The sequence below is a fragment of the Piliocolobus tephrosceles genome, chromosome 3 (genome assembly GCF_002776525.5).
Source record: "Piliocolobus tephrosceles isolate RC106 chromosome 3, ASM277652v3, whole genome shotgun sequence".
In the NCBI taxonomy this organism is placed as follows: Eukaryota; Metazoa; Chordata; class Mammalia; order Primates; family Cercopithecidae; genus Piliocolobus; species Piliocolobus tephrosceles.
In genome coordinates this window covers 147,373,375-147,391,707 of record NC_045436.1, presented here as the reverse complement: position 1 = coordinate 147,391,707, position 18,333 = coordinate 147,373,375, and the positions used below count along the sequence as shown (strand labels likewise).

At 43.1% G+C, this 18,333-nt stretch overlaps 1 protein-coding gene across 3 annotated transcripts in view; it reads left to right on the top strand.

Annotated features, from left to right (window-relative positions):
- Window positions 1–18,333, top strand: part of FAM114A1 (family with sequence similarity 114 member A1) — an 84,649-nt gene that overhangs the window by 55,099 nt on the left and 11,217 nt on the right. For all 3 annotated transcript variants that reach the window (XM_023224657.1, XM_031935360.1, XM_023224659.1), the window contains 4 exons: window positions 5,315–5,438; window positions 11,902–11,993; window positions 14,344–14,505; window positions 15,574–15,713. In XM_023224657.1, the coding sequence (XP_023080425.1) occupies window positions 5,315–5,438; window positions 11,902–11,993; window positions 14,344–14,505; window positions 15,574–15,713 (518 nt within the window). The remainder of the gene's footprint in view (window positions 1–5,314; window positions 5,439–11,901; window positions 11,994–14,343; window positions 14,506–15,573; window positions 15,714–18,333) is intronic.

Genomic DNA, 18,333 nt, shown 5'->3' with positions numbered 1-18,333 from the left:
GGCGAGGTGGCGGCGCCTGTAGTCCCAGCTACCCGGGAGGCTGAGGCAGGAGAATGGTGTGAACCCGGGAGGCAGAGCTTGCAGTGAGCTGAGATCCGGCCACAGCACTCCAGCCTGGGTGACAGAGCGAGACTCTGTCTCAAAAAAAAAAAAAAAAAAAAAAAAAACAGTAAGAGTTATTCTTCATTCCTGTAATAGCCCAAGATAGGAGTGCCTGGTAGCAGGCAGCATTCCTGCCTTTAGGGTTTCAGGAACAGGCTGTGTCCATCTTGTGGCTCCACTAGACCTGTTTCAAGGTGCACAGGCCTTCAGCAAGAAAACAAATGGGGCCTTAGACTGAGGTTGACAGACATAGCGAATAAAAATACTGGATGACTAGTTAAATTTTAACTTTAGATGAACAATGAATACTTTTTCAGTACAAATACGTCCCATGTAGTATTTGGGACACACAATTATATGAAGAAAATATTCACTGTCTGAAATTCAAGCTCAGCTAGGCGTCCTATATTTTATCTGGCAACCCTACACATACCACATATTTAAAAGTTAAATAATTTTTGGGCCAGGCACGGTGGCTCACACCTGTAATCCCAGCACTTTGGGAGGCTGAGGCAGATGGATCACTTGAGGCCAGGAGTTCAAGACCAGCCTGACCAACATGGCAAAACCCTGTCTCAACTAAAAATACAAAAATTAGAGCCAAGCATGGTGGCGCTGCCTGTGGTCTAAGGTAGATGTAAAACTGGGTGAGCTGGCTGGGCACAGCAGCTCACGGCTGTAATCCCAACACTTTGGGAGGCTGAGGCAGGTGGATCACCTGAGGGCCGGGAGTTTGAGACCAGCCAGCCCAACATGGTGAAACCCCATCTCTACTAAAAATACAAAAATTAGTGGGGTGTGATGGCACATCACTGTAGTCTCAGCTACTCGGGAGGCTGAGGCAGGAGAATCGCTTGAACCTGGGAGGCGGAGGTTGTAGTGAGCTGAGATGGCACCACTGCACTGCAACCTAGGCGACAGAGTAAGACTCCGTGTTGGGGTCCGCGTGTTTCCTGAACAAAAGAATGAACACACAAGACAACACAAGACAAGACAAACATGGCGGCCGCCCCGAACGACACGCTCTGCTTTATTTTATACCATCGTTTGTGGAATGTTAGCAAGTCGCCAGACACATTGTTGTTTCTCTGATCTTTCCCTGACTTTCTGAATTTCCAAGATGTTTACATATAAACAAGCCCCCAGGGTCTGCTATTTGCAACTGAGGCCAGTCTTGTAGGCTCCTTTGTCCGCCCTGTTTGCAGAGGAGGAATGCCCAGCTTCTTTTGCAAGAGCAGGACTATAATGTTAATGGGGGAATGGCCTGCTCAGTTGTAAAAGCAGATAGTCCTCTACGCTCCGTCTCCAAAATAATAAAAATTAAAAAGTTAAAGAACTTTAGAAACAAACTGTTAAAGAAAATGTATTATGTCCTCCCACCTTGACAAACACTGGCATAATGACCTGGAAGGCTTAGTTCCCATTTGAATTCCCAGACTCCTCAAATTTCTACACTCCGCTTCAGCCTACCTGCCTCCTATCTGCAGCTTTGTCTCTCACCCCAGGAAACGTTATGTAGCTGTGGGAGCATGCCCTAGTTCAAGCGTAAGCAGCCACCTCTTAGCCATCCCTTGGGCTGAGGGATACACAGCCAGTGGCGCTGTCCCACTGTCAGGAGCACAGCCTAGGGAAGAGTTCCACGCAGGCTGTGAGAGGGAACCTTTGGTGACATGGAGAGTGTTCTAGAATGGAGATGTGGGCTCTGATGGGACCATTTCTTGGGCCTGGGGACTCCCGTGTGTTGAAGCCTAAAGGCAGTGTCCGATTCCCCTGCCCTCTGAGGCCTTATTGTCTTCTGAGTCGCACCAGCGTAAGGACAGAGTGTAGAGAGGACGCTCCCATGTTTTAAAAGCCTTGAGAAATGATGCACATCATCTCTGCTGACAGTCCATTGACTGAAACTCAGACCCCACCATGGAAATATAAGGAATTATTATCATTACTATTTTACTAGATTGATTCTAGGATGGCAATAGGCATGGCGACGTGGTGTTTGATAAAGGTTAAAGAAAAACTAATAATTTTCGGCTGGGTACAATGGCTCATGCCTGTAATCCCAGCACTTTGGGAGGCCAAGGTAGGTGGATCACTTGAGGTCAGGAGTTTGAGACCAGACTGGCCAGCACAGCGAAACCCCATCTCTACAACAAATGCAAAAATTAGCCGGGTGTGGTGGCGTGTACCTGTAATCCCAGCTACTCAGGAGACTGAGGCAGGAGAATAGCTTAAACCCGGGAGGCAGAAGTTCCAGTGAGCCAAGATTGCACCACTGCACTCCAGCCTGGGCGGCTGAATGAGACCCGTCTCAAAAAAAAAAAAAAAAAAGACCAGGAAAACTAATCATTTTCATCACCATTATACTCCATAGTTAGAAATAGTAAACAAAAATCTTTACAATAGCAGCACACACCTCCTTTCAAGGAAAAGATTTATAAGACAGCCTCTCTACCCTGTGTCCTGAACAAAACTCAGCATGGTGCCAAGCATACAGTCAGCATTCCACAAATATTTATGGAGGAGTGTGTGATTATGTCCTATTTATTATTGGAGTGAACTAAAGACTCAATGCACATGGCCTTGGCATAATGCAGTGAGCTGGGAGAAAGCAGGAGAGATGCTGTAGCGGAAAGATGCTGACGAAAGAGTGCTTCGCTGAAGAGAACCCTTCCCAGGGGTGCCCCAAACGGAAAACCCCAATGCTTCTCCTTCCGGCTGATTGCCATCCGCCAGAAGACATGGACAAATGCAGATGTTCCACAGGTCTGCATACATTTTCACTAAGCATGGTGTTCAAATACATTTATTCAATAATTAATGTTAGAAAACTGCTGTTTAGAAAGTAGATCCGAAGCCTAAGAATATACTGATGCACATCTGGGACCCTGACCCCTACACATGAGTGTGTGAGCTGAAATGAAGAGTCTGAGAAGGTCAGGGCAGAACGGAGTGGCGTGCAGCCATCAGGCTGGGCGTGTTTACTTCCACCTGCTGAACTCCACGCTAATGGGTTTTGTGTCTATGACTTCCTGCAGAGCTTCCTCCCAGAGCCTGCGCGCTGGCTACATTATGCCCTGGCAATGTGCTTTAGCAACTTTTAGGAAAATGGTGTCCTGGTATTCCAGATGCCCTCTCTACCTCTCTCACTTATCCTGATGTGCTCATCTATTAACATAGTGAATATTGAAACCTATTCCAAAGAGGACTGCGGCTCCACTGCTGTCTGTCTCTCCAGAGCAAGAGTTTGACCTGCAGAATGAAAAAAATAAAACTTTACTACTTTATACTTATATTTAATACTTTATAAGGTACCTTCCCTGTACTCTTTTACCATTTTGGAAATTCAAATCATCTTCAGAGAATGAGTGGCCATCTGTACAAATAATTATTTATTTATTTTTTTTTTGAGACAGGATCTTGCTGGAGTGCAGTGGCACAATCGTGGTTCACTGCAGCCTCAAACTCCTGGGTCCAAGCAATCCTCTTACCTCAGCCTCTTGAGCAACTGAGACCACAGGTGTGCACCAGCATGCCTGGCTAATTTTCTTACACTTTTTTTTTTTTTTGAGATGGGGTCTCGCTCTGTTGTCCAGGCTGGAGTGCAGTGGCACGATCTCAGCTCACTGCAAGCTCCACCTCTTGGGTTCATGCCATTCTCCTGTCTCAGCCTCCTGAGTAGCTGGGACTACAGGCACCCGCCACCACGCCCAATCAGTCAATCAATGCCACGCCCAAAAAATGTAAAATTTTTTGCATTTTTAGTACAGACGGGGTTTCACTGTATTAGCCAGGATGGTCTCGATCTCCTGACCTGATCTGCCTGCCTGGGCCTCCCAAAGTGCTGGGATTACAGGTGTCAGCCACCGCGCCCAGCCTTAAAATTTTTTATAGAGATGGGGTCTCACTATGTTGATCACTTGAGCCCTCAAACTCCTGGGCTCAAGTGATCCTCCCGCCTCAGCCTCCAAAAGTGCTGAGATTGCAGGGGTGAGCCACCGCGCCTGGACTGTACAAATAATGTTTAACTGTGCACGGAGGATAGTTTCAAAAGAGGGGCTCTAAAGACAGGGAGCAGGGATGACGTCAGTCCCAGCATCACCTCCTCTGTGAAGTCCTCCCTGTGTGTACCCTCTCAGTTCCCCAAGGGGGAAGGACAGCGCCCTTCCTAGTGCCTCCCTCCACTGTACCCTCCTCTCATGCCTGTCATGGTCATTCTTAATTGACATGGCCTCAGTCCTTTAGACTGCAAGATGTTGGAGAAGAAAAATGTGTCTTGTGCATTTTTGTAATCCCAGTGTGATAACCGACATCTAGCAAGCATATATGTGCATCTATAGAATGCTTATTTATTTAAGTTTACATGTGGATGCGTGTTTATTTATTTATTTATTCATTCATTCATTCATTCATTTATTTTTTGAGACGGAGTGAGTGTCACTCTTGTCAGGCTGGAGTGCAGTGGCACGATCTTGGTTCACTGCAAACTCTGACTCCCTGGTTCAAGGGATTCTCCTGCCTCAGCCTCTTGAGTAGGTGGGATTACAGGCACATGCCATCACGCCCAGCTAATTTTTGTATTTTTAATAGAGACGGGGTTTCACCATGTCGGCCAGGATGGTCTTGATATCCTGACCTCGTGATCTGCCTGCCTTGGCCTCCCAAAGTGCTGGGATTACAGGGGTGAGCCACCGCGCCCGGCTGTATACATGTGTATTTATAAGTATTGAGCATCACTCTAAGTATTTTAAATAGATTACTTCATTTAACCCTCAGAACAACCTTATAAGGTAGGTGGAATTAGTTTCCATTTTACAGATAAGGAAGCTGAGGCATTAAAAGGTTAAGTAAGTGACCGAAGGTCATAGTAAGTGAGGAGCTGATATTTGACTGCAGGGTTGATGTCGAACTGCGTTTTTAACCACTGTGATAGAAGAGCTACCACCACCATTTACACAGTTGTGCAATGTATTTCACATTTTTTGTCTCATTTACTCCACAAGGAATCTCCCTTTAAAACTGAGAAAACTGAGACCCAGAGGGTTTATCTAACTTGCCCAAAGTTGCACAGCTAATATGCATCAAGCCAACATTCAACCCAGCGATACCTCCCACACCATGAAGCACTTTGGTCCTGGGAAAACTGGGGACTGCTGTATGTAAACGTTATTAATGAGAAGAAAAGATGACAGTTGTGCTGACCTATTTCTTTTTTTAGGTTCAGTCATTTTTAGCATCACTTGATGGAGAGAAGCTGGAACTCTTAAAAAATGACCTAATTTCCATTAAAGACATCTTTGCAGCCAAAGAATTAGAGAATGAAGAAAGTCAAGAAGAACAAGGTAAAGGAAAATAAATAGCAAGACAAACTGTTTGGTATAATCCTTATGAAACTGCTGTTAATGAACACAGCCCTTTGAAATATTTAATTCAAGTGCTCCTCCTCCATGCTTCCAAAATACCGTGTGCATCTGCTCTTGTTACAGGAGCGGGTCACATTGATTTATATGACTCTCTTTCACTGGGCAGGAACTCCTGTTGCTTCTCTGGTGTTCGGCACAATCCCTGGCGCTTCACAGGCGTACAATAAATGCAAATGCATATGGTCAGATGAAGGAAGACTGCAATGTGCTAAACAGAGCTCTGATGACTAGGGTTTATGCTGCCACTTTTTATTGTTGTTGTTGTTGTTGTTGTTGTTGTTGTTGTTGTTGTTGTTTAGACGGAGTCTCTCTCTGTCACCCAGGCTGGAGTGCAGTGGTGCCATCTCAGCTCACTGCAACCTCCGCCTCTCAGGTTCAAGTGATTCTTCTGCCTCAGCCTTCCGAGTAGCTGGGACTACAGGTGCCCGCCACCATGCCCAGATAATTGTTGTATTTTTAGTAGAGGCGGGGGTTCACTATGTTGGTCAGGATGGTCTCGATTTCTCGACCTCATGATCCACCCGCCTCGGCCTCCCAAAGTGCTGGGATTACAGGCATGAGCCACCGCGCCCAGCCTATGCTGCCACTTATAATTTTTATCTGCATGTGAAAGCTATTTAGTGTGATTAATGTTAATGGTGGGCACATCTTTCCCTGAATTTTTTTGTATATTTTTCTTAATCCTTTTAATTTATAGGTGTAAGAGTTTGGGTATATTTGCAGGTGTCCTATCCTCTACCTAAAAAGTTCAGTTCTGACAAAGGCTGTACCATTTTCTGACAGTGCACCAGAGTGTGCTACGTCAGGTTGGCAATCACACTTCCCAGTAATCTTCCACCCAGATAATAACTTGACCCCAAGGAGATTAGAACTTATTTTATGAGAAGCAAGACTTCCTTAAGGGGGGAAAACTTATTCTCAGGGTTGGGCATGGTTAATGATTCCTTTAGGTTTGTCTATTTGGGAGCAGAAGAGAGTAAAACATTTGCTGTGTACATGAAGAGTGATTTCTTACGACGTAATAACCACCACCCCACAGCTGTTTTGTGTAGGTTATGCTGAAAGGTCAGACAACCTCAGAGACAGGTCTGGCTTCTCCTAGGACCTTTGGAAGGGTCCCATTTGAAACATTTTCACCCCTTTCTTGCTGTATGGCCTTAAACAAGTTATATAACCTTTCTGAAATGCAGTATCTTCACTTGTAAAATGGAGACAATGATGTGTGTGTATATATATGTGTGTGCGTGTGTGTGTGTGTGTGTATAGATATCAGGTTCAAGAGCTGTTGTAAAGGTCATATTAGATAATATATGTAAAAACATATATTAGAGTGCCTGGCACACAGAACTGCTCAAAAATATTAGCTGTGCTTGTTACTTAAAGTGCTAACGCAATGCCAGGAAAAAGTAAAGGTGCAATAAAGTATAACTTTCATGTATTATGCTTGCTGTTATTACCCAGCATGCAAAGTAATGAGAATGTGCATTCTCAAATCGCTGGCAGTGTTTTGTGCCCAGACGTGTTTTGATTCCTTTAATCAAAGCTCTGACACAAGAGCTCAAATGCTTGAGCCTTGATGTTCAGGGCAAAATTATTCTAAGCATTCAGAAACTGTCATTTAGACACCCTTTCCCTGTTTAGCCCCACACACTGACCTTACATGCCTTCAGCTTAATGAGATTTATGCTCATTGCATCAAAATAAAAGAATCAATTATACTGAAGCATAGAAAGAGGCCGTATCAGAGACAGTTGGGAATCATGTTTTTGAGCATTAGTATGTTCCTCCCAGAGTCACAAAGGATGACAGCCTTGTCTTTGTTTTTCTAATGAAGAAACTAAAACACTAGCTGTCAAAGGTCATGTAGCTCCCCTTGTGGACCCAGGGTGAACTAACAGATGCCCCTTTCTAGCAATCACCAAAAAGAATCAAGCTATTTCTCTTCAAGAGTCATGATGTCTGAGGTAGACCTTGGCCCTATTAAGGGTGTCATTTACAAAGGACAAAAAGAGAATCCCAGATTCCCCCTAACATCAAGGAGACATTGTTGCCAGTATAATTAAAGAAGTATTACATCCCCAACTGGTGCTATTTCTTGGAGGGGAAACCTAATTTCAACTTAAATAGAAAATGTTGCTATAAGTGATGTGTTCTAGTCTAGTGTAGACCTTCAATAAATTCAGTTACCTTAAATACCACACATGCACACATACACACACAAAAACCTGAAGTGCTGAACAGCATTTAGCAATGGGAGATTTGCCTCGCTTTAATTGACAAAACCCTGTTATCTCCCATAATATATCAATTTTCCCAAGAGGGCATCTCCAGATTATCAAAACACTATTAATGTTCATTAACTTAATCTAATAAATAAATGTCATTCAGAAACTTAATGAAGAACTGGGAGAAAAGAATAGAGACGTTGTCATTAAATCAATCCAATTATCAAGTGTCACAACTCCAGAAAGGTTCTGGGATTATGCAAAAGCTATAGAAAGGAATCTTTGCAGTGGGGGAAATCCAGGAACAATCCAGCAAGAAATCTAGGAGCAAAATTCTGAAAGAAAACTGAGCATTTTCATCCATTTTTTTCCTTGTAAGCATTACATTCCTAAAAGCCTCCTAACAACTAAATAATTTATTTGGTACTCTCAGAAAATGTAATAAACTATCATTTTTAGATGAATTTAATATCGGTCTCCTCTGCATGTAATAATGTTAGCTAATGATTTGCATGTTTGTTTTTCCAGCAGAGTGTAATTTTATCACACTGCCATAGATCCCTTAATTTGATTTATCATGGCTGAGAAGAGATTTTAAAAGGCCATTTTCTATTTTTATTGCTCTGGTGAAGATCTTCTCGGCCATGTATACAGACCGAGAATTGTAGTAATAGGTATTGTTTGTTGCAACATTTATTATCATCTGTTTTTATCAACCTCCATTTTTCTCTATGTTTTTTTTTTTTTTTCTAAAATCGCTTCTAAAAGTTGTTGGTGTATGTTTTACAGAATTAATACACCTTTAAAAGCTGGAGCTCAACAAAGTGCTTATATCTTAATGTAGTGTTGATTCCTCCCAAATACTTTTAATCTCCCTATGTTTGTATCAGTGTAGCACATAATTATTTGTTTACATAAAACTTCATGTTTACGAAACACTTTCACATTTGTTGTAGTATTTGGTCCTTATAACATCTGTAAAGAGGAGATGGGTGGGTTTTATTGTCCTCAGTTTTCAGAGGAGGCAGTGGAAGCTGAGGAAGCTCTGTGACTGGCCCCAGGCCACAGAACCAGCAGATGCAGGAGCTAGGTAGGATCTATGCCTTCCAAATCCCAGCCCAGGACTCTCTGTGCTCTGCAACACTGCCTCATACAGGGTGAGGGGCAGGCAGTTTGGGAAGGGGACCTTGTCAATGCTGCCCAGGTGTGTCTAGCCCCTCTCACTGTCCCTCCCTGGGGAAGACTAGACCAAGACCTCTGCCCAGCAGAGAGAATCTCAGCTTCTGATGGAATCAATCTAGCTCTCTAGCTCTGTCTCTCTCTCCCCCTCCTTTTTTTTTTTTTCAAGATAAGAGTCTCATTCTGTTGCCCAGGCTGGAGTACAGTGGTGCAATCTCAGCTCACTGTAACCTCCGCCCTCCTGGGTTCAAGCGATTATCCTGCCTCAGCCTCCCAAGTAGCTGGGATTACAGGCACGTGCCAACATGCCTGGCAAATTTTTGTACTTTTAGTAGAGATGGGGTTTCACCATGTTAGCCCGGCTGGTCTCCATCTCCTGACCTCAAGTGATCCAACCACATCGGCCTCCTAACGTGCTGGGATTACAGGTGTGAGCCACTGTGCCTGGCCCTCTCTATCTCTATCTCTGTCTCTGTCTCTGTGTCTCTGAGACTGTCTAGCCCTCCAACTCTCCCTTTGTGTGATTAATGCATTCTCATTCTTGAAGGCTCTGTTCAGGCATCACCTCCTCCAGGAACCCTGCTTCACACCCCTCTGAAAACTGGATTATATGCTGCAAAAGCCCCCTTAGAGCAACTTACTTCTTTGGGTTAAAATGGTTTGCTTGTTGTGGCTTCATCATGAGCAAAGACAGCCGTCTCTCCCTCCTGCCTGCACGCACCCCCCTCACTCGCCTGCAGCCACACTGACACCTTTGCCGCTCCCATGGACGAACCAGGCACACAGCCTCCTGGACTCTACTCTTGCTGCACTGCTGCTGGAAGACTCTTCCCCCCGACATCTTGTGGCTGGCTCATTGCTCTCCTCCTCTAGCACATTACTCAAATGTCACCTTCTTCGTTAGCTTCCCTCCTGTCTTAGTTCCTCCAGGCTGCTATATCAAAATACCATAGACTGTGTGGCTTCTTAACAACAGAAATCTATTTCTCACAGTTTTGGAGACTGTAAAGTCGAAGCTCAAATTGCTGGCAGATTGTGTGTCTAATGAGGGCTCCTGATCTCTGTTCACAGGTGGTGACTTCTAGCTTGTCCTTACATGGTGGAAGGGATCAGCTAGCTCCCTGGGGCCTCTTTTGTTAGGGCACTAATCCCTTTCATGGGGGCTCCCCATTTCATGATCTAATCACACTCCTGAAGCCTCACCTCCTATTATCATCATGTTGGTATTAGGTTTCAAAATATGAATTTGGAGGGGACAGGGACATTCAGACCACAGCACCTCCTATTTAAAACTCCTAAACCCCAGCTAGCCCTGTTTATACTTCTCCATAAAACTTATCCCTTGACATCAATGTTTTACTTATCTGTCTTTTTTTGTTTTGTTTTTTGGGATGGAGTCTTGCTCTTTCACCCGGCTAGAGTGCAGTGGCGCGATCTCAGCTCACTGCAACCTCCACCTCCCGGCGGTTCTCCTGCTTCATTCAGCCTCCTGAGTAGCTGGGATTAGAGGCACCCGCCACTGCACCCGGCTAATTTTTGTATTTTGAGTAGAGATGGGGTTTCACCATCTTGGCCTGGCTGGTCTCAAACTCCTGACCTCATGATCCACCCACCTCGGCCTCCCAAAGTGCTGGGATTACAGGTGTGAGCTACCGTGCCTGGTCTGCTTATCTGTTTTGATTATCTGTTTCCCCCATGAGAATATATGAGTTATATGTGTGAGTTACATGAGTTCCCCTATCTGATTATCTGTTTCCCTCATGAGAATATATGAGTTATAGGTAATAATAAACTAAGCTAAGCCAAATGTTTTGAATAAATACCTACAAGCTACGCCAGGCTACCTTCATGGGCTGCAGATTAACCATTTTGTCCATAAAACAGAAAATAGCATCTCCAGATGAGGGCTGGATGCAGTGTTTCTCACATGGCTTAGTCCCCGCTCAAGGCTCTGCCTTCCCCCACTGGTATACGCCACAGTATTTTCTTCTTAGAGAGTGCTGAGAGCATGTAGTCAGGTGAGATAAATGATACTTTTACCTTCCCCCAGACTGGCAATAAACCCATGTGGAATCAATTCTTTGGCACCTTTCAGAAATGTTAAAAATGGCTTGGCCTTGCAGATACTTCAAAAGAGAAAAGTAAAATTGTAACCTTCAACAATCTCTTTATTGCCCACAATGATCCTAATTTTTTTTATTTTATGATATATGATATTTTAATATGTATACTATCTGTTATATATAGTAACATATTATGTATTAGGCAATGTATTAATAAATTATTCTGTAAATATTCATTTTAGCGCCTGTTATATGTGAGGTATTGTGTTAGATGCTCTGGATTCAAGAGTGAGCGGAAGAAATACTGTCTCTGTCCCTCAGTAGCTTCCAGGGTGAAAGGAAGACAGATCGTTAAGAAATATTGTAGGACCAGCCAGGTATCCTAGGGAATCTTGGGAAATATCTCTGGAGAGATGGTTGAGACCAATTCAGCTTGTTTAGCACTGTGGCTCTGTGAACATAACAGGGCACCTGGGTATCATTAGGGTCGCAGTGCTATGCATAACAATATCAAAGTCTTAAATATGATGTTGTCCCAGGTCCCTTAGGCCTGAGAAAGGTCATGCCTTTGTTCATCCAGTCCTTCTTTCAGCAAATAGCTGCTGACCACCTGTAGCTGTGAACAAGACAGGGGAGGTCCCTCCTTGCCCTCTTCTTGCCTTTGGGTTGGCCTGGGGGTGTCCCTGCAGTAGCTGCCAAGCAACAAGACTTCAGCGGCCCTGCACCTGGATGCATCTGCTGCCTCACTGCCGTGCTCATGAATGGAAGACATTCATCTTTGCCGGGTGGCTGGCGGGCAGCCTGCTACAACCTCCACTTAGTCTACCCCAACTGCAGATTGTAACATTGGGGGAGCTGCCACATCCTGAAGGATGAAAAATAAATCACGCTTCTTCTGTCGTGTTCTATTTCTAGGCTTAGAAGAAAAGGGAGAAGAATTTGCTCGCATGCTTACAGAACTTCTCTTTGAATTACATGTGGCGGCCACACCTGACAAACTCAATAAGGTCAGCACTGTCTGATTTATAGTTTCTCGTTTAAAAAAAAAAAAAAGCTGCAGGGAAGAGTCTCTGTTGTAAAGTTCCAGAGATGCATCTGAAATGGAAAACCCCCAAATCTTATAAGGCGTAGTGCCGGGAGAGGAGTTTGAGGTCTGTAACTAAGATTTGAGGAGGGGCTGGGCGCGGTGGCTCATGCCTGTAATCCCAGCACTTTGGGAGGCCGAGGTGGGTGGATCACCTGAGGTCAGGAGTTTGAGACTAGCCTGGTCAATGTGGTGAAACCCCATCTCTACTAAAATACAAAACTTAGCCGGGTGTGGTGGCACACGCCTATAATCCCAGCTACTTGGGAGACTGAGGCAAGAGAATCGCGTGAACCCAGGAGGCCAAGGTTGCGGTGAGCTGAGATTGTGCCACAGCACTCCAGCCTAGGTGACAGAGTGAGACTCCATCTCAAATTTTAAAAAAGGGGAAAACGGCCTGTAATCCCAGCACTTTGGGAGGCCGAGACGGGCGATCACGAGGTCAGGAGATCAAAACCATCCTGGCTAACATGGTGAAACCCTGTCTCTACTAAAAAATACAAAAAACTAGCTGGGCGAGGTGGCGGGCACCTGTAGTCCCAGCTACTCGGGAGGCTGAGGCAGGAGAATGGCGTAGACCCAGGAGGCGGAGCTTGCAGTGAGCTGAGATCCGGCCACTGCACTCCAGCCTGGGTGACAGAGCAAGACTCTGTCTCAAAAAAAAAAAAAAAAGAAAAGGGAAAAATGAAAAGATTTGAGGAGGCAACATAATGGAATGTGGTGATGGAGAACATGCTAGACTGTGTCATGAGATCCGCATTTTAGTTGTAATTTTACTAGTAACTACCTTGTGACCTTGAAGAAGTCACTTACCTTTTCATGGCAAAATAGAATGTTATGCCAGAGCAGTAGTTATCATCAGATTAGGGGAGGGGGAAAGGGTGCAGAATCACCAAGAGGCTTTTTCAAATTTCACCCCCGACCCCTGTAAAGAAACATGCCAGAATTCGGTAGAGAGAGGCACATCAGCCAGGTGAACCCCATAGTTCCTCCACCTGGAGAACAGGGGCTTCGTCATGTCTAAGACCATTCCAGCTTTAACAATCTGGGTTCCTCTAATAATACCATGGTGTGTTTTGCAAGTTAGTACAAGGTCTTGCTGTGAAGTTTCTTTAGAGGCCATGATCATTAATTACTTAAAACTGCGTGATGTTTTTCCATTCTCTCTCTCTCTCTCTCTCTTTCTTTCTTCTTTTTAGCAAGCAGTGGTTTACATAAGTACTCACTTATCCGGGTGGGTGAGGAAAAGGGCAGAATGAGGAGGTGAGATGAGTAATTTCTTTATCTCTGATGGGGTCACTGATTCTGGCAGGTCAGCAACTTGAACACAGTGGGAAATTGCCTCATTCATCTCCGTGCAGCACCTGCCACTGCTCAGAGGGGGCATGTGGTGGCTCTGAGATTCCACTGGCTTATTTGCTTAGGTTTAAGTCTTAGGTTTAAGCACTTAAGGTCTAAGTGCTTAGGTTTAAGCACTGAAGTCTAAGTGCTTAGGGGACACACTAAGGACAGTTTTGTTGGGTTTTCTCTCCCCAGATCTTCTTGCTGTTAACTTACCATTCAACACTCTGATATTTTTAACTTTGGCGTGTAAGATTTAAGGTGGGAAGTAAGTTTAGTCTAAGCCCCAAAACAACTTTTACTTAAGCAAACAGCTTAAACTATAATGATAAAATTGGAGTGAGTCTGCCCTTTCGTTCTAAATTCAGGGAATAACAGGTAGGGGAGGAGGTTTCTGATTGTTTAATTGAACCATGGTTTTGTAGGGCACAGAGTGCATAAACTGCACTCGTGTGAAATTAGACAGAGAGCAGCAGCAGACCTTTCCAGCAGCCCTTCTCTTCTCCCCCTTGAGGGTGGAAGACCTGTCATGAATCAAGAAACGCAGAGCCTTTCTAACATATATTTTGTAAAGTACTATTATTCTTTTATAGATGGTCATGAAAAGTGAAAAATATACTATAGATTTTTCAATGTGACTGTCATTTTTATTCTTATCTGAATATCATTTTTAAATGCTTTTTAAAGAGTCCTCAGGCCTGCATTGTTCTTTCCATACTTTCTGTGCTGTCCCTTTTTTCTACTTTATATTTGCCAGAAAGCAACAACAAGGTTATCTTTTTAGGGGGTTGAGAAATTGCCCCGTCATCCTCCAAACGTAGGGAGATCTATTCCTGAAGGCTTAGAGACACTTGATTCTTGTCTTGGGGTTGGAATGACTTAGGTTCCATATTTGCACCATAAAAGGATTGTTTGGTTGGGGACCTTTGCAGGCCATGAAGAAGGCTCATGACTGGGTGGAAGAGGATCAGACCGTGGTGTCAGTAGATGTGGCAAAAGAGTCTGAGGAGGAAACAAAGAAGGAAGAAAAGGAAGAGAAACCTCAAGACCCTCAAGAAGACAAAAAGGAGGAAAAGAGAACTAAGACCATAGAGGTAAATTTATTCTAGAGTGTCCACCTACAAGGTAATTAAGAGTGTGTTCATTTTATTAGCACCTTAATTTTAATTGAGGAGAGGCCATTTCTTTTTCATTTGTTGCATATTATAGAAATATAAGTAGGAATGCAATAAACACTGAAATTTCTCTAAGCCAAGATAATTCATGGTTTAACACAGATTTTGTCACTTTTCTCCATAGCTTTACAATTATAATTTAAAGGGACAAAAATCTTTAGGAACATAGTTGATTTATCTTTAGAGTTGAATTTCATCTTATATGCAAATGTGTTACTATAAAATGTCTTTATGCCCCATAACTAATGAGGTCATTGAAGCCTTTAAAAAAATTCATTGCCATAGCTTTTATTCTGTAATTTAATAAATTTATGTGTGCATAATGTATATCCTGCCTATGTTCAATAAAGGAGTTTGTAGTAACTTCATCTTACATCGAGTTTTAATTTTAAAGAAAGTAACTTTTTGGCTGGGCGTGGTCACTCGAGCCTGTAATCGCAGCACTTTCGGAGGCCAAGGCAGGTGGATCACCTGCGGTCAGGAGTTCAAGACCAGCCTGGACAACATGGTGAAACCCCGTCTGTACGAAAAATGCAAAATAATAATAATAATTAGCAGGGCATGGTGGCGTGTGCCTCTACTCTCAGCTACTTGGGAGAGTGAGTTATCAGAATCACTTAAACCCGGGAGGTGGAGGTTGCAGTGATTAGATCACTGTAAGGAAAAATATCCGTTGAGCTCTGTTCATTCAGCCAGCCTTCCACACACTGTCTTTAGCACCTGCCTGTTTTGCACCCAGCATTGCTGTAAGCCCTGGGGATGCAGCTGTGAAAAGACTTGCCACATCCCTGGGGCCCTGATGGCACTTCTATTTTCTGGCAGCATTGCACTTAAAGTCTTAGATATGCTCCTAGTCTTCAGGTTAACAATTTCATGTTATATTTGTGGTATTTTTGAAAGAATTGTATCACTTCTACTGTCACAGCATTTTTTTAAAAAAAGCATCTGCTCAGTAAAAAATTTCTTCCTTGTGTTTATTCATTTCAGGAAGTATACATGTTGTCCATTGAAAGTCTGGCAGAGGTAACAGCGCGCTGTATTGAGCAGCTTCATAAAGTAGCAGAATTAATTCTTCATGGACAAGAAGAGGAAAAACCAGCTCAGGACCAGGCAAAAGTTCTAATAAAGTAAATAAATGTTACTTTAAATTCTTATTTTCCTAGTTCTATATATATAGGTCCCGTTCAGACACACACGTACACACCCACACCCTCTAAGCCACTAAAAGGTTCAGATTTCTTTTTGTTTGTTTTTGTTTTTTGTTTTGCTGAGATGGGATCTTGCTCTATCACCCAGGCTGGAGTGCAATGGCATGATCATGATTCACTGCAGCCCCAAACTCCTGGGCTCACGCCACCCTCCCACCTCAGCCTTCCCAGGAATTGGGACCACAGGTGCGTGCCACCACATCCAGCTAATTTTTTAATTAATTGCAGAGACAAAGCCTGGCGGTGTTGCCCAGGCTGGTCTCGAACTCCTGAGCTCGAGCAATCCTCCTGGCTCAGCCTCCTAAAGTTCTGTGATTACAGGCATGAGCAACCATACCTGACCAAATATTCAAATTTCAAGTCAACCAATTCCATTGTTCTATGGTCATCTTAAGAAACAAGGATTTCTTTTTTTTTTTTTTTTTTTTTTTTTTTGAGACAGAGTCTCTCTCTGTCACCAGGTTGGAGTGCAGTGCCAGGATCTCAACTCTCTGCAACCTCAGCCTCCCAGATTCAAGCAATTTTTCTGCCTCAGCCTCCCAAGTAGCTGGGATTCCGGGTGCACACCACCACACCCAGCTCATTTTTGTATTTTTAGTAGAGATGGGTTTTCACCATGTTGGCCAGGATGGTCTCCATCTCTTGACCTCATGATCTGCCCACCGTGGCTTCCCAAAGTGCTGGGATTACAGGCATGAGCCACCAAGCCCAGCTGGAAATAAGGATTTATTTAACAAATGCATTATGTTAGCAAGAAGAAGAAGACTTAACTAGCCATCCTAGGAATTATTTATGAAGAGATTTAAGGGAAAACACACTAAATCATTCAGAGGCATGAAAGTGCTTATTTAATAGATCAGAGTCTTAGAAGTAAAACCTTTTGAGGGTAATTACATTTCCAACATACATATATGAATAGAGAAAGGACACTTTAATGTAACTTCTAACTAGAGTCACAAAATAGGCAAATACACTCCACTGATCCTGGGGACTTATACCAGCTCTCCATGTTCCGAACTCTGGTGATGAGGGTCGCTAATATTAACCAGTTCACTTTTGGGTGGTATGTGTGCACATATGTGTTGTCCTGTATCATGTTCTTCAATAAGTAATAGCTATTGTCATTAGTTTATTAAGTCAAATACAAATATATATACGTAGCATATATGAATATGCAATCTAGTGAATATACATGAAAATAGTTGGTATGGAGGAAAAATAAACCTTTACCTTTTATGCACATGACTGTATACTGTGATATGGAAAATTAACATAGGCCTAAGTACCCTCATGTTATTAGACAGACACAGGAGCCAAAATAGAGCCCCTGAAAATGTTCAGGGATGGACACACACAGGTCTCAGCACACTCAGTTTGCTAGCTAACTAGTCTTTGCTTATTACTGCTTTGGCATTGTAGGTTGGGGAGTAAGTTTATAGTGGAAAGATCTTCCAAAAAGTCAGCATTAGTGTTTTTGTACTGGCGGCATTTTTCCTCACTTGTAAAGATCTGTCATCTAGTCTAGATTTCCATATCTAAGAATATAAAAATCAAAGTTATTATGAGAACCACATAATCCCCACCTTAATATTCCTAGAAAGAATATGCACTTGCCTAAACATTTAGAAGGAAGAGGAAAGAACAAAGTCAGAGAAGTTGAAAATGCTGAGGACAATCTGTAGGTACTGGTTTATCTTTGCAGTACTAATTGGAAAGAAGAGGGCCAAAGTTCAGAAGCCCGTAGGTATGGAAAATGACCTTACTCTTCACTCCTTTCTGATTCCCGACCCTGATTGTCCTGACCTTACCAAGCTGCACCCAGTCTCTGACTTGTCTGTACATAAGTGCCTCCCCACCCACCTGCCCAAGAACATAGACTGAATGGCTCTGGGATATCTCCTGGCTTTACTCTTGACCTTTTCTGCAGGCAAGTTTTGGATAGATGAGTGGGTGGGTGGATGGATGGATGGATACAGCTCATAAAAATCTGTATATATTAGATAAGGCCTCTTTTATCAAAGCAAAACTTACCTCTACTGACTTTACTAGATCTTTGAACATGTACGATTCTTAACTTGGGGTTATTGTTCGTCCCATAGCATTTTAATCACTATTCAAGAGAGCTGTATGCACTAACTGATAGAAAACTATCAGACCCTACCTACATTATTAGGTAATTAGATTGTTTTCCATTTTTGTCGTCATCCATAGTGTTAGGATAAATGTTGTTTTCATTAAATATTTGTGTGTATCTTGCGTTATTTTCTTGGGATAAAGTTCTAGAAGTGGAATGCCTAGCATAAACTCAGAATTTTGGTATCAGTATTAAAAACATGTTCTATAGGATCTTTATTCTGAAGCATATAATCAAAACATAATCAAAGTATCCAGAGTCACCTGAGTTTGAATCCCTCCTCTCCTGCATGTCCTAAGCAGGTTACCTAACTTTCTTTCTTTCTTTCTTTCTTTCTTTCTTTCTTTCTTTCTTTCTTTCTTTCTTTCTTTCTTTCTTTCCTTCTTTCTCTTTCTTTCTTTCTTT